At 43.0% G+C, this 16697-nt stretch overlaps 1 protein-coding gene across 4 annotated transcripts in view; it reads right to left on the minus strand.

Annotated features, from left to right (window-relative positions):
• AK9 (adenylate kinase 9) overlaps nt 1-16697 on the minus strand; it is a 165503-nt gene that overhangs the window by 66586 nt on the left and 82220 nt on the right. For all 4 annotated transcript variants that reach the window (XM_066607687.1, XM_066607671.1, XM_066607680.1 and 1 more), the window contains exons 16-19: nt 13072-13208; nt 10400-10556; nt 7445-7559; nt 2440-2534 (exon numbers count right to left, since the gene is read on the minus strand). In XM_066607687.1, coding sequence (XP_066463784.1) covers nt 2440-2534; nt 7445-7559; nt 10400-10556; nt 13072-13208 — 504 coding nt within the window. The remainder of the gene's footprint in view (nt 1-2439; nt 2535-7444; nt 7560-10399; nt 10557-13071; nt 13209-16697) is intronic.

Consider the following 16697-nt stretch of genomic DNA (forward strand, 5'->3'; position numbering starts at 1 on the left):
CTGCAAAAGTTGCATCACACGAAAACCACATTTTAATGCGATGCAACACATAGAAAGGCTCCATAGGGAAACCTGGGCGACAAAAAAAAAAAAAAGACAATCACAAATTGCGGCTGTATAGAGCAAGCCACGATTTGGCAGTCTTGCAATGTCGCAGGCTACAAAACATCGTTTGTGTGGAAGAACCCATAGGAAAGCATGGGCTCTACATACATGCGATTTGTAGCACTGTCACATTGCGAGAAAATCACCTATGTGAAAGTGGCCTAAAGCATAAAGAGTCAAAGCAGTTCTTTGTGTAACATGGACTAGTTTTTAGGCTGTTAATAAAATGTGTTATTTGCTAATACTGAAAAATGTCTGAGTCTGGTAGTTGACACCTAACCAATCTATAAAATAGTCTATTCTGAAAAAACCTTTTATTGGTAATTTCGACAAGCTAAGGCCTCTAGCTCAGAAATCACAAACTTTCATGTGCTCAGATACCATTATGGCTGGAAATAAACTGGCAGCTTGATAATATCTAACCATTTAAGGCATACAAGCCCCCTTGAGTATGCAAAGCATACATTTTTATGGCTCCTTCCATTCATACCCTTGTGCTCCAAACAATTTTTAAAAGCTCCCATTGAATATTTTTTATAGCTTCAATAGGGACCGTAATACGTAGGAAGAGTTCCAAAGTCACAGTAAAACATTCCTTTTTTAGTAGCTATACACTGCAACCACAAAACCTTTTGATTGGACCATCTTCATTAATCCTCCTGTGTTGTTTTAAGCAAGTGTTAATAAATATCCCCATATAGAGTTGATATGGAGGGAGTTAATTTCACCCTGAGGTAAGGTAGACTATCTGACTGCCATTTAACCCTTTGCAATCCAATTTTGGATTCAGGGTTTCCTAGGGGGCTTTCTCTTTCTGCCATTATACAATGGCGCCATCCGCTGGCTAGAGCCAGTACTGCAGTATGGGACATGCTGGAGAGGCCCCCGACAACAGAGCGGCCAGTAATATACAGTAAGAATACCCTGACAGACGTCTTCCAAAATCGGAGCTGTACAGCCTTCAATCATAATGTCTTTAGACGTCAGACAGTGGATTAGAAAGGGTTAAGGTCAAAGTGCAGGTGAAGAAACTTTACAACTCTTTGGTTTAGGTTTATATTAAGAGTTTTCAACTTGCTAGTATTCAGCTCTAAACCAGAAATCTTAGCAAATCTCTGCAATAGGATCGGAGGAGTCATTAAAGGAGAATAAACCCATTAAGGCAGGGTTCACACAGGACGGATTTGCACGGCAAATCCGTCCACAGCTCCTAATCCTGGGATTAGCCAGCCATGTGGATGAGATTTTGGGGCGGCCAATCCGTTGCGGCAAAGTCGGGCGGAACCGGTGATGCGGAGCGGAATTGACAGCCGGAGCATGTCAAATTTTTTTTTACTGTTGCGGCCTCATTCCCCTCTATGGGGAGAGAAAGACGCAACAGAATGCCGGTAGCTGAACTGCTCCAAAACCCGCGGCGAAATGCCGCAGGTTTTGCAGCTGCAGCTCTCTTGCAGAAATCTTGCGTCCCTTGGGAACCCAGCCTAAAAGTAAATAGCCAGAAAAAATTGCATTGTGTTTACTCAATCTCACATCAATTTTTCATATGATAGGATACAGTCTGATGGATGCTGCTAGTGGCTCCATTGCCAAAATAATCAAAATTCGCAAAGGGGCAACCCTGTCTTGTACCTCTAAACATTGTACCTCTACAGGACTCCCATATAATACCCTTAGCGTGGGCAGAAAGTTAAGACCAGATCCCCACTTCCGTAAAGGCCCATTTACATGCAACGAGTAAAGGGCCATAATGATATTCATAAAAGGGTTCAAATCCCATTTGCTATTATCTAGGGCAATGACCGATAATGGGGTTTTATGGAGGCTTGCCACAAGGATAAGATTCAGAATCTTATAAACACTATCTGGTGATTGTCTGACAGAAATAAAACCCACCTGATCACGATGTACTACAGAAGGAAGAAAGTGGTTAAGTCTACAAACAATAATGGATGTGAGAATTTTATCTTAAGGATGTCTTGATGTATTGCCCTATGCACAAATCTCTTGATAACACTCGTAAAACGTCTTTTCCCCCAAAAGCTGGTTTACCAATAAAAATATCCCTCCTATAATACTTTAGTCTTCCTTTTTTTTAACATAAAAGTATTTACCACAACATTCAGTAATTGAAAAAAACTTTGTGCGGTATTGAGCAATTTGTTAGAACTGTCAATCATATCTTCATACTCAGCCCAATTCTGGATCTGACCTGACTAATCCACACCATGTATAACTACCTATTTAATAAGCAGTGGATTATATTCTAGTGTATCATTACTTTGGAAATGTGGAGATGACTCAACATCCCTATTCTACTGTAACTAATTGGAATACCTTCTTGCATTACTTCTGCGCCATCCATGTGTTGTTGGATGTCTTCTAGCCCTTCCTTCTCTTCTTCTTGTAATCTTAAAACCTCCTCTTGTTTTCTGAAATCAAATTATTACAGATTATTACATATATAACACATCATAAAGAAATCTATAGCTTTGTAAAAATGAATACACTGCTCAAATCTTGGTAAAATAGGTATATTTGTTACCACAGATTCAAATTAATTTGATATCACCAATATAGAGGGCGCATAATGTATTAAATTTCCCTTTTCCCCCCAAAGAAAATTGTTTTTTTTAAACTATTCATCAGGTTAGACGGCTGCTCTGTAGGATATCAAAACCTTAGAGCCACCGCTATTTAAAGAGATAGTGCTCAGATTTCTGCATAAACTTGTGAGCCTTTTTTCATGCATAGCAGTTTTTCTGCATGCATAGGACTTTATGGGTCTGCAATTTTGCTCCCATTAGTTCACAACTAGATGGTTGCTCTGATACCCTCTCTCCGTGGTATTTTGGAGGGAGTTATCTATATAAAAATCTTTAGGTCACAATTTGACTACTATAGTCTTTGTCTGTTGGTTCCTGATGAGCTGTCATATGGGCAGCGAAACGCGTTGAACCATTACGAACCATGAACCTCTAAATAATCATCATTTGTATCGTGATTTTTACGAACACCTTAGAGAGATGTAATTTCCCTCTCTTAGAACGATTATCTAAGTAAACCTTTTTAGCCACGTCTACTCTGTGAAGGGTTCTAAATGTCAAAGTAGATTGGTCTACCCCTGTGATTTAGTAACAAATGATTTTATTGTGTTTTATAATCATACATAAAAAAGGGCCATATATTACCATAAAAAATAGATGCCTACATTGGATAGTAAATCAGAAAAAAGAAATAAGGGTAGGTAAAAAAAAATAAAGGGTTAACATGGGGGTTTAAACCAATGGGTCGTCAAGAATCGACATCGTCGTTCAGAAAGGTCTATGAGACATCTGCGTACTTGGTTACAAGAATAGTATTTAAGTAGATAATATATTATGGTGTAGCCCTGGGATCTCTAAGCACTCAATCCATGGTTGCCAGATTTTCTGGCAGTTTGTCATAGTGTCTGTTCTAAGCGCATGAATCCTTTCATAAACATCATTGAGGATAATCTATTAAGCACCTCTGGGAAGGAGAGAGTAGGTGATTTCCATTTAGAAGTGATGTGAATTCTTGTAGCCATACATACATATTGAAAAATTTAGTGAGCTTGATATCGAAATTGCATAGGGCGGTCCCCCAGTAGCAACACTGTAGGGGATTTGGGAACCGGACCCACAAACAATTGGTTGAGAAGATTGTGAACCTGTGACCATAGCCTTTCAACCTCCGGGCATGTCCACCATGTGTGAAGCATATTCCCCCTTTCATGGCACAAAGCACAATGGGGAGGAGGCTGGGTAGAGATGGTGCAATTTCTGTGAAACTGAGTATGTCCTATGTAAAATTTTAATTGAAGTTTCCATAAGGGAAACTTGGTGGCTACCTTTGGAGATCATGGAGCAAACAATGCTGCCATCTGTCAGTGGTCATCTCAAGCTGTAGGTCCGCTTCCCATCTCCCCATAAATGTAAGCTTTTCCCCAGATAGAGGTTGGTTTAGCGTATTCTATATAAACAAAAGCATTCCTCTCTGAGAAAGGTTTCTGGCACATGTAGCTTCAAATGATGTGGGTATAAGTGGAATGGAGGCAGGAGCTATGGAGTGGATAAAGTGGAATATATAATTAATTCTCAGATATTCCTGGGTAGGTGGTGAAATATGGCTACAAACTGCTGCATAGTATAAAATTGTGCTTTATTATAAAAATGTCGTAGGGTGGTTATCTGGTTGCATGTCCACCATTTAAAATGAGCCAAGTCTTGGCTTGGTGGAAAATGCGGGTTGGGGAGTATTGGTAGCATGGAGGAGATCCTGGAGAACAAATTGTACTTAAACCAGGTGCTTCTCCATAGTAAGAGGGAGTGATATGAGAGTGGGCTCATATGTTGTGGCCCTGGGGGAAGTGGCCCCGCAGACTAAGTCAAATATGCTATGTTGTGTGGATAAATGCAATTTTTCTCTATTTCCATCCATAGACTGCCTTTTGGGTCATGAGACCCCACTACCGATTGGGCTATTTGGGCCACCTTATAATGTTTGACTATTTTGGGCACTGACAGACCTCCCAGTCATTTGTGATGGAAACACACAGTGCATTACTGTGTGTTTAATCCTCGCTCTTTTGTTGGTCCATATAAATCTAAATATGTTGCGCTGAAAGTTGCGTGGGTCTTCTCCCAAGTCTGCTCAGTTCAAGTACCCATATCGGCTTGGGCTTGACCATGGGCTGGGATCGCTTCATTTCTTCTTCTAGTTGAGCCTACCACAGACCAGGTTCGTCTGGGATGTGGAGGTAGAGCCCTAAGGATGGAAGTTGTTGGTATTGGAATTTGCGCAGTCTCCACAGCTTGGTATGCCTCTTCCAGTGTTTTTACTGAATAAGATCTGCTCTGCTTGTGGAAATTGAGGGCAAAGGAAAAGCCCCATCTAGATTTTATTTTGGCGGATTGAAGCGCTTGAGTAATTGGTCACAGTATTCTACGTTTTGCCAATGTGGTTGGAGCAATGGACTGATGTTGGGAGCCCTGGAAGATGGCCCAGTCGTCTGGCTGCTGACAGAAGCTCATCCCACATTTCGCTATAATGTAGCTTTAGAATTAAATCTGGGGTTAGTCTGGATTAGATGGTCGGGCAAAGGCCCGGTGGATCCTGTCGATCCACAGTCAATTCTGGTCGACCGTGGGCAGTAGTGTTGTAAACAGATTGACCGCTGACTCCTTCAGAGCCGTCACTGTCTTAGAGAGTCTTCGAATGCGGATGTTTGTTTGCAACATCTATTTTCGAGGTCTTCATATTTTGCTTCAAGGGTTTCTATTTTGGACTCTAATTCGTTGATGCATTGTATATCTTCCTCCACCGCCACAACAATGTCATCTGTTTTGTGCTCCAGTTTGTCTGTTCTTTGGCCCAGATCCTTCATTTTTTCAGTAAATTCCTTAACTGCTGTAGCCAGCTCTTCCTTGAATAAAGACTTCATATGGATTAGCAAGGTAGCTTGTGGTCCCTTCAGAGCTGGGGACGTTGGATCTGGAATTTATTGCGAGGGAAGCACATGAGATAGAGATTCCGATGCGGCTGGACTAAGCAGTCCGCATGTTGTGTGTGAATCGGCCTGAGACTGTGCTGCAAACATTTCTGGAAGTTTACCTTGTATTGTAGTATGAGAGTCCCGAGAGCTCTTTCTATTGATTCTGGTCATATTTGTGGTAGTGCCCCGTGTATAACGTAAGATATTCTGATTTCAGAGGGTGCAATGGTCTGGCCCAGGCATGGCCTAGGTAGACATCAGGATGTCAACCTAAGACCACCCATGTGTCACACTTGTAAAATGGGGGGGTGGGTATAGTTTCCGGCATTTGGTGGCTGATAACGAGGGCTTCAAACATGTGGCAAAAGATCTTTGCAGACAATATGCATTAAAACCCCTAGGGGCTTGATCCACCCCCAGAGGAAGGAGCTGTTAATTCAGAGTATGCTGTTTTATTGAATGACCACTAGGTGGCGACAGAACACCAACAATGCCCTGCTCTTCTTTCAAATCCACTACTTTATGTGCTTCTGTGGATCAGCGTGCCTCTCACCTCCAAGATTGCAGCTGATATTCTTCTGCAGGGAGGGCAGGGGGGAATCTAAGGTCCCACTGAGATTGCTCCACCACCACAAGCAGCACTCATCAGTCTGCACCACGACCTCTCTGGCCTGTAGTACAAAGTCCCGAGCCCTCACTGTTGGTGGTAAGTGGGGTACCGCTGGGAAAGGTATATGTTCCAGGTATGGGGAAGCTGCAAGCTCTCCTCTCCTCTCAGGATGATGCTCTATGTGTGTTGTCACCGGTGCTCTGGGCCTCCTAGCCCGCTGGAGGTCGCCCCCAATTCTCTCACGGGCTCAGGGGGTATTGTGGTGTACCTTTCTGAGTGCTGGCCAGCCCCTGGCCCACAGACTCTGCTGCCCTCTCCGTTTTTATTAGGGGTTTCCTTCAGGCCATCTTAGGAGCCTGGAGGTGCTCATACAAGAACTTTTTGTTCAATTCATGCTTATTTAAAGCACTCAACCATTTCTTTAGGGTATCTTCACCCCCCACCCTACCCCCCCTCCCCTTCTAGGCAAAAGGCATTCACTGACACATCTCGGATTGGATTGACATATTACTGGGAGGGGGCTGGTGAGGACCAAGCCATCATGGTACACATTGGCACCAATGACAAAGTTAGAGCTAGATTCAAGGTCCTTAAAAATGATTTAAGGGACATAGGATGTAAGATTAGGTAAAAGGAACTTCAAAGCTCTGCTCTGGATCTTTAGAATCTCAATGGAAGGTAAGTAAAACAGTTATGCATTGTCAGGTCCATTACATTTGTGTTAGTCAATATGCTTTAGGCCTCATGCCCATGGCCGTGACGGACTCCGCCAGTGGAATATCGTAGCAGAGTCTGACACGGCACCCCCCAAAGACCCCATACTCACCTCTCCAGATCTGCCCCACGAGTCCCGACTGGCGAGCCGGCATGCATGTGCAGTGCATGACACGTTGGCATTGGGCGAGGACGTGGCCGGCGGTGGTGGGTGACGTGCAATCATGCGACACTTCCACTGTGCTCACAGAGAAAGTATTGCTTGACGGACGGCTTCCATTGACTACAATGGAAGCCGGCCACGCACTTTCTGCGGCAATTAGAGCATGCCGTGTTTTATTTTTATGTTGCAGCGTGAACATGGAGCTATTAGGTTCAATAGAACCTAATAGCTGCGGGATAATGCCGCAGATTTCCGCCGCGTAAAACGTAGCAGAAATCCGTCCGTGGGCATTAGCCCTTAAATGGTAGAATAATAACTTATCACAAATGTTGCAAAATACCTGGCTTCCTGTTCTTCTTGTACCTTTCTTGTTCTTTCCTTCCTTAGCCTATGTAATATATTACTGTTAATCTCCTGTTCATTCAGGAGGTAGAGTCTATTAAGTAAATACTTTCCTGAAATACACAAAAATGTTAAAAGGCTGAATGATAAATAAGGTCAGTGTTATATCCAAATTATATAGAACAAAACAGAATGAAACAACTCCCACTAAAAATATTCTCATTACTTAAAGCAGCTTCACAAGCACTCTGTCCTTCCTGGTTGCTGCTGTCCAGGACATGTGACTGCTGCTGCCAATCACTGGCTACAGAGAGACCAGTGACCAGTGATTGGCTGCAGCAGTCACAGGTCCTGGTCAGCAGCAAGTACCGTAGGAAAGACAGAGTGCTTGTGAAGCTGTTTTAAATTATAGAAAACCCCAATTCAAGCCTCACTATCAACAGACATTTCCACATTTTCAACAAATCAATCATCATCGGAACTGCATTTTTAAGGAATTATCTAATATAATCTTAATACCCAGATCACTCACTGTTCGAGAGTAATCAATGAAAGACAACTGTTTAGGTGATACAGATCGGTATATGTCAGCATCCATTGCTTCAGTTTCTACACTAAACATAACTAATCAGTGAAATCATTTGTACATTATGTCACATGATCCTTTCCATCGCACTACCAATGCACAGTGTACATTAGGTAGTCAGACAAGAAATGTAGCTATCTCAGTTTGCCTGGGATCGCAAGGTCACTTAAAAGAATTGCTGATGATCCAAATCTATATTAGAATGTTTAAAGGGCTATTCCAGTGAAAACACATTTTTCCATCCCTGCACTCCTGTCACACTGTCCACCATCTATGAAGACTGCACTCACTTCCATTTTGGAAATACTGCTGTGGCTGATGGAGGGAATTTCTAAAGGCCCATTTACACCAGCCGATGATCGCTTAAAAAGAGAACCATAACACTGATCGGCGATTGTTTTAGCTATCATCGGCGTGTTTAAACGCACGCCCAACGTTCGCTTTTTGGGCACTGCTAGCTGATCGTTAAATTCTGTCCAACCTAAAAATCGTAGTTCAGCCTTATCAGCAGTTCTCCAGGGGGAGCGCTGATAACATTGTTTCCACTTGGAGAACAAAGGATCTGAGAGCAGATAATAGCCTCTGGCTATTAACTGCATTCAGTGAAGGCTTCATTTGCACAATTAATTGGTACTTAAGTAGCTGAGTAGCTCCTTAAGGCCTGATGTCCACGGGGAAAATCAGGCCCGCTACGGATTCTTCATGTAGAATCCGTTGCGGGTCCCTCCTGCCCCACGAACATGAGGCCTAAAAATCAGAATAAACTCACCTGCTCCGGACAATGCGGATCTTCCTTCCTTCAAGGCCTGACCTCCTTTCTTTGGCCCGGCGCATGCGCCGGGCCGAAGAAAGAAGGTCCGGACGCGAAGAAGGGAATAACCGCATCGTCCGGAGCAGGTGAGTTTAATTCTGGTACGGGTCTCCCGCAGATCCGGACAGCTTCCATAGGCTTCAATAGAAGCCTACGGGAGCCGTCCCCGCGGGAGACCCGCACGAAAAGGGAGCATGTGCTTTTTTTTTCCCGCACACGGATCCGCGCCTGATGGGAAAAATGACATCTGCAGGTATTTAACTACCTGCGGGTGTCCAATGCATCCCTATGGGGCGCGGATCCGCGTGCGGGAGAAACGCTACGGATTTAAAGCCCGTGGACATGAGGCCTAATACTTTATGTAAAATGATCGTTCAAAGCGGTCACTCAAACTGAGCGATCATCTGCTGGTGTAAATGGGCCTTAAGACGAGGACCCTTTTGACATTGAGATGTTCTAAGTAGTTGCGCAGCAATGTTTAGTTACCACACCCTTTCCTACATGCTTTTCTATTGGATGTCTGTAATCCGTACAGGACTCCCCCTCCCCAGTGGACATGAATTTGCCTGAAGACAAGGGGCTTGGGAAATGTCTTAATGGTCACGGTAATGGAGTAGAACCTAAAGCAGACACCAGACACCTGTGTCCTGAGTGCCAAGAGTCCAGCATCTTAATAAGGGGCCAATTTTTATCTTTGCCATGTACACAACTGTTTATATAGAGAGCACTACCTAAACAAGGTAATACTAGCTGACTTATATAAAAGTATATTGGGTGACTAGATACATAATGATTGAAAATGTATTTACACAAGAATGGTCTTTAGACTGGCTCTGATATATGTATTCTGCTTGGAAATGAGCCTACATAATAAATACCATATAAACTAAACAGAGAAAACAGTGTGAATAGTTGTCAATAATGAAAATACTGAGAGAGATGCCATACATTTAAAGGGGCTGTCCGGCCGTAATGAATTCATGTGAGCACTTCTGTTTGCCCATTACAATGCACTTTGTAATATACATTGTGCACTGTAAATTGGCCAAACAGAAGTTATATACTTACTTACAGGGGTGCCCCCGTGTTGATCCTCCGGTCGTCCTTGGATACGACAAATCCATCTTCTTTTCTTGTCGGGCCGGCTACCTTGCAGAGCACGCGCCGCCGGGCATATTAACTTTTTCTTCCCCACTTCTGCCCTAATCAGCAATTCCAGCCACCTGATTGGTTGTTTGGTGATTCAGTCAACCCAAACAACCAATCAGGTTGCTGGAATTGCTGATTAGGGCAGAAGTGGGGAAGAAAAAGTTACTGCTACTGCTCTGTAAGGATGGCAGCCATCTTGGATTCATTCAGCATGTCAGTTTCACAGAGAGAAGACAAAGAAGATAAAAGGTAAGTTGAATAATGTTTTTGTTTGTATAATGATGTATGTTCTAATACATTTACTTTACAGGTCATTAGTGGGGGGAAAAAAATTAACCATGGGCGGCCAGAGAACCCCTTTAATACATCATGTTTACTAAAATACAAACACATCTTCATTTACTTACCATTATCTGCTGAATTTTTTAAACAAATGACAGTGTCTGGAAGAAGACCCTTTTCCGCCAAAGGCATCCAATAATTCAGTGAACTTGGAAAATTATCCAACACCCATCCTCCAACTGTGGGAGCGCCAGGAAATCGCTCTTTATTTTCTTCATTGAACTGTACAATGATAAACATAGTAAAATATGTGGGTTTGCATTCAAAGAATCTTAAACTTGGCTTCCATGGAGTGTTAACTCATCCTGCTGTTGTGTCCAATAGCCACACGATTTTGCTGGTAATACTGCCCTTTAACCAAACTACATTTTCTGGCCATTGACCACTTAAGGCTGGGTTCTCACTCGGTGGAATTCCACCAGAAATTCTGCGGTTTTGCCGCAGGGAAAAAACGTGAGATTTCCACCGTGAAAGCGCAGCTTCAAAACCTGCGGCACCTAGCTGCGGGTTTTGGAGCGGCTTGGCCGCAAGCTTTTCCACTGCAGCGGCGCTCACATAGAGAGCAGTGCGGCTGCAAAGGAAAAAAAATAGACATGCTGCGGTCGGGGAATCTGCGCCGCAGCACCGGCGTCTGACGGTTTTCCTGCAACAGATTGACCGTCCTGTGTGGATGAGATTTTTGATGGAATTTCCGCGGCAAATCCGCCCTGTGCGAACCCAGCCTTATGACCCATTTAGACTGGACGATTATCGCTTAAAAAGAAAACAATATATATCGCTAATCGGCGCGTGTAAATGTTCTTCCATCGTCTGCTTTTCGGCTGATCGCTGAAATCAGTCCAATATAAAAATCGTCCCTTATTTTTCTCAATAGTTCTCCACGGGGAGTGCCGATAGAATTGTTTCCCCGTGGAGAACAAGAGAACAAAGGATCTGATGACAGATAATAGCCTCCAGCTATTAGCTGAGTTCAGTGAAGGCTTCATTTGCATACCTGATTGGTATTTAAGTAGCTAAGTAGCTACTTAAATACCAATTCATTTTTATGCAAAATGATCGCTCAAAGCTGTCACTCAAACTGTAGTTTGAGTGATCTTTGAGCGATCATCTGCTGGTGTAAATGGGCCTTTAGAGATGTGTGTATATTTGTTTTGTGTTTAGTTAGTGCTCAGATAGGCAGGTGTTTGTTTTGCCTTTTGTATGCTGAAAAACCCATGTTTTGTTGAACTTAAAAAAGAAAGGAAAAAAAAAAAACACTAAATTTTGACTTTGTTGTCATTTCCAAGCCCACACTCTCACAATCCTACCTCGTGACAACTGCTAATTATATTCTGTGTCCTTTACAACAAACACATACATACTAAACAATAAGGGTGCGATCACATTGCAGCAAGACAAATATGCAGTGTCAACTAGATGCATTCACTTTTTGCAGTGACTCATCTATAAATGTATTTCTACAGAATTTCCTACAGAGAGCAGTTTTCACAGTTTTTACATATCTCATTGCTCTCATTTTCTACAGAAATGCATTGTAATATCTATTTCACTGTGATTTGTTGGAAATGCAAACTATTTACACAAAAAAAATGGTTAATAAAAAATTAATATGTAAATTACAGTTAAACAACTTTCTCACTACAATTTTTCTAAATACTAATATGAGGACACATATGTAAATAAAACCATTTTTTCATATATAATTTCATATTCAGAGGTGCTGCTAACATGCTATCGGTCAATACAGCCACCTTTTTCAATTGAATTGAATAGAACTTGTTTAGGGCCTGTTCACGCCTTGTTATGGCCTCTGCCTATCAGGGTTTCTGTTTAAAATCTCAAAAACAGCACCCATGGTAGGAACCTAAAGGGCACCTATCTCAGCCATTAATGAAAACTCCTGAAACGGAGACCAATAAGTCTCTACTTTTTTTCTGGCATTTTGTGCCAGAATAATGCCCCATTTACATGGGACTGTCGGCTAAATGCTCTGCACAAGCGGGTGATGTCACCGCTGGTTGTTAGCGCTCGTGCAGTGCAGATCACCGCTGAGAATCGCTCACTTCTCAATGACTTCGTTTAGATACAGCGAGACGTCAGCAAACCAGCGATGATTTTTATGCTGGTTGAAAGTGAGTGACAAATAGTAAAGGATGGCTTTGCATTTAGATGTAATGATTATTGCGCATTTTGCACGATAATTCTCCTGAATAAATGGCCATTAATGCACTCCAGCACATTAGTCTCTCTAGTCTACGTTTACATGGTCTAACGATAAAGGTACATCCACGCGTAGTGGGAATGCTGCACATTTTCCACAGCGGGGAAATCTGCGTTAAAATCTGCAGCATTTCTGGATGAAAACCGATGTCACAATCCACACCATTGGTGCTAATTTTGACCCACAGTATTCCTCTGTGGAGCTGTAGTTGATTTCAGTCAGCGAAATCTCCTCTAAGTACTGCTGCCAGCACCAACAAACACGGTCAACTGGGAACTGCTACCGAGTGCCACTCATGGTCAGGGGACACCACGTCCGCATCGCCTGACTAGCGAGGGCAGCGGCACTCAGTAGCGCTTGCAGTTTGACTACTTGTTGTATGGAATAACAGAATTGTAATTTTGGCAGAAGAATAGTTTTCCACATCGATAAGTTTGTCAACACATACTCAAAGCGGTACAAGATATTGAAAGTTCCTGTTATGGGACTATAAAATATTATATATATAACCTATACCTTTGTAATAGCTTTATCCAGTGCACTGATATACACATCTAGATTTACTGTTACTGAGATATCTTGGGCTAGTTTCATGGCTTCCTCTACCATTTGTCGGACTTCCGGATGTTGAGCAGTGACTTCTTCTGCTTGGTCTATAATATGATGTAAAAAGACAAAGGGTAAACTGAAGCTCCAACTTTGGACAAGTTTAATTCACTTAAAGACGTTGTTCAAGTTATAGCTTATGGGTAAAAGGTCTTTCCCATGCACTGAAGGAAAAAATAAGCATATACTCACCTCTCCCCTATTCCATGGTGTCTCTCGGTCCTCCACTCCAGTGTGTTTACTGGCTGCAGTCCCGCCCAGTTTATGCAATGTCACGGGCACTACAGCCAATAACAGAGCTCCCAGATTGATCACTGAGCTCCGTTATTGGTTGCAGCAATTGTGATGTCCTGTGAACAATTTAAAGACTTTTACAACAATTCACTGAGGTTTTATGCTGCTTACTTACGGTTTAAAGTATCAAACATTGAAAGGAGCACATGATGCTATTTTTTCACACACCTCTGTATGTAACATTTCTATTACATATATGCCCTTTTTGTTGTTAGCCTCTTTATGTTCTGTTGTATCAAGGATGGCTGCTAAATACTATCTATATTTCCCTGAAAATAAGAACCAGTCACATTAATTTTTGCCCCAAAAGAGGCGCTAAGTCTTATTTTCGGGAGATGTCTTATTATACTTACCTAGCAGGCTCGGTGCAGGTCCCTGCCGCTGCTCTCCAAAGCTCTGATGCACTTCTTGCAGTCCTTGGCCACCCATAAAAGATTGGTTCATTGAGCGATGCATTGATTGGTTCTTCAACTGTTGCTCAGCCAATCACAGCCATTGCGCTGTGTGTCAGAGCTCCGTAGAGCAGTGGGAAGGACCTGGACCGAGCCTGCTTGGTAAAGTATTTCTTTATTTTTCATGTAATGCAAATAGGGTTTATTTTCAGGGTAGGGCTTATATTGAAGCTGATTTTTCAGATGAAAATCCTGAAAAATCTGGGTAAGACTTATTTTCAAGGTAGGTCTTATTTTCAGGGGAACATGGTAGTATTGCAGTGAATATTAAAGTTTTCAAAGTATTGATCAAGTTCTTAGCAATGGATTATGATGAATTAATTCTCATTACAGAAAGAGTAGGAAGGAGATGGCTTAACCTCCTCCCTCTGCAATACATGTACAGCAGTTGCCTGTTAGCACAGGATGGAACCGGCTCAGTAGCTAAACGCACTCCACGTGCCAGCTGTAAAATAATGGATACAATGCTGATTCTGGCCATTAATGCCACGCTTAATGCTGACCATTGCAATTAAATGGCAATCATCATTTAATTGTAATGAGATTGCGCAGTACTAGGGATGGGCGAGCGTACTCGGAAAAGCACTACTCGCTCGAGTAATTTGCTTTATCCGAGTATCGCTGTGCTCGTCCCTGAAGATTCGGGTGCCGGCACGGAATGGGGAGCTGCAGGGGAGAGCGGGGAGGAACGGAGGTAAGATCTTTCTCTCCCTCTCTCCCGCCCGCTCTCCCCTGCTCCCCGCTGCGACTCACCTGTCAGCCGCAGCGGCACCCGAATCTTCAGGGACGAGCACAGCGATACTCGGATAAAGCCAATTACTCGAGCGAGTAGTGCTTTTCCGAGTACGCTCGCTCATCTCTACGCAGTACCATTGGGTTCCCATGGCAGCTTGGGGCCTAGTGAAGGCTTCTAGGCTGGCCAAGAATCTAGGTCTATTAAACCTGCCTGTGGCAGGGCTTCATAGGCTGATGTTATGTGCGCAATTTACTGCAATACCAGAGCATTGCAGTATAAGGTATAAGCGATCAGATGATCACAAGTCCCCTGGTGGGGTTAGAAAAAAAAAGGGTAAAGTAAGTTTAATAAAGATTTTTACAAATATAATACTAAAAATATAAAAGTTAAAAACCCTTTTGCTAGATGTCGCATTAAAAAATCTAAATAAAAAAACATAAAACGGCACTGCTGCGTCCCTAAAAATCTGATCTATTAAAATATTGCATTATTTACCCTAAATGCTGAAAACTAAGAAAGAAATACACAATTTCAGAATTGCCTTTTTTTAACCCCCGTCTGCAAAAGAAATTGGATAAAAATAATCAAAAAAACCAAAGATTTTTGGTATAACTTACCGTAAAATCACTTTCTCATCCTGTTCATTAGGGGGACACAGCAAGACCTTGGGTATAGCTTCTGCCACTAGGAGGCGACACTAAGCATAAAAGGTGTTCACTCCTTCCATTAGATATACCCCTTCTGCAGGCATAAGCTAGCTCAGTTTGTATGCAAGCCGTAGGAGCAGCCAGAAGGATACGACAATAATAGTTGATAAATAACAATGCTTAAGAACTGTAACTCATTCTACCACCATGTGCAACTGCACTGAGAACACTCCAGCCAAGACAAGTATATGTTACAGTCCTAACACGCTGGGTGGGTGCTGTGTCCCCCAATGAACGTAACAAGAAAAGTGATTCTACAGTAAGATATACAAAAATCTTGTTTTCTCGTCCGTATCATTGGGAGACACAGCAAGACCTTGGGACGATCTAGAGCAGTACCCAGTGGGGCAGTAAAATGTAAGAAGCCACAGCTATAAAGAAGCATAATAAGCTTTTCAACTGCAACTAGTGTTAACGGATGCCTAGGCATCCAGCATGCTCAGAGACGGAGCAGAAAGAGCCTGAGAAACTGTACCATCCATCCACTGGGAGATGGCTCCCTACGAGGAGCTTCCGATGAGGCGCATGATGTCTGAGTAATATTTGCCGTAACATGGCCAGACGATATGATATTGTTGGCATGGTAACCCTGTACTGCCGTGGAGCGGAGTTAATACAAGGAGACCACCTCTGAGTCCAAAGACACAACTTGTGTTGTCAGGAGGACCAGCAGGGAGCTAGGGCGACTGAAGAATGCCACTTGAGGTAATCTTGGGCAGTCAGACAGAGCCACCTGTCACCGGTGCGACCCTAAGACGAGCCGCCATCGATAAAAGTGCCAACCAAAGTCTTTATTGAAGTGGATCCAGAGACCACCTGCCATGAGGGAATATGCAACAAGTGGCTAACAACCTTGGGGTGAAAACAAAACGACCATAGAAAAGTACACCCGATAGAGCCTGCTGCTCAGAAGGCAGACTAATAGCCAAAGCGAGCTGACCTCAAGACTCGAAAAAAATTTGGCTGTAACAGCTTCTGTATGAATACGCATCTAGAAAAGAGCTGTGGTGTCATCAGCAGGAATGGAGTAGAAGACTGCAGAGCAGTGGGGCCTTCTAGCTGTCTTATCTGGTTGAACTGCAGCCTCCACCAAAATCAAGACTGTAAAGACCACCTTCACAGTCACATCATGAAGAAAAAAGCGGATAGATTCCAGATGCCAGAAAAGAAAAGACCCGTTGCGGTTCCCAATCATGTCTGGTCAGAGTCACACAATGACCATGGCTGAAAAGCTGGCAGTGAGAGGCTCACATTTCCCCGGGTCAGCTGTCTTGAGGCAGTCGTACAGGCAGTTAACTCCCATCAGAATGTGGAGCACCCAGAACACCCACACCGCCGTCCGGCCAA

This window comes from Eleutherodactylus coqui, chromosome 1 (genome assembly GCF_035609145.1).
Source record: "Eleutherodactylus coqui strain aEleCoq1 chromosome 1, aEleCoq1.hap1, whole genome shotgun sequence".
Lineage (NCBI taxonomy): Eukaryota > Metazoa > Chordata > Amphibia > Anura > Eleutherodactylidae > Eleutherodactylus > Eleutherodactylus coqui.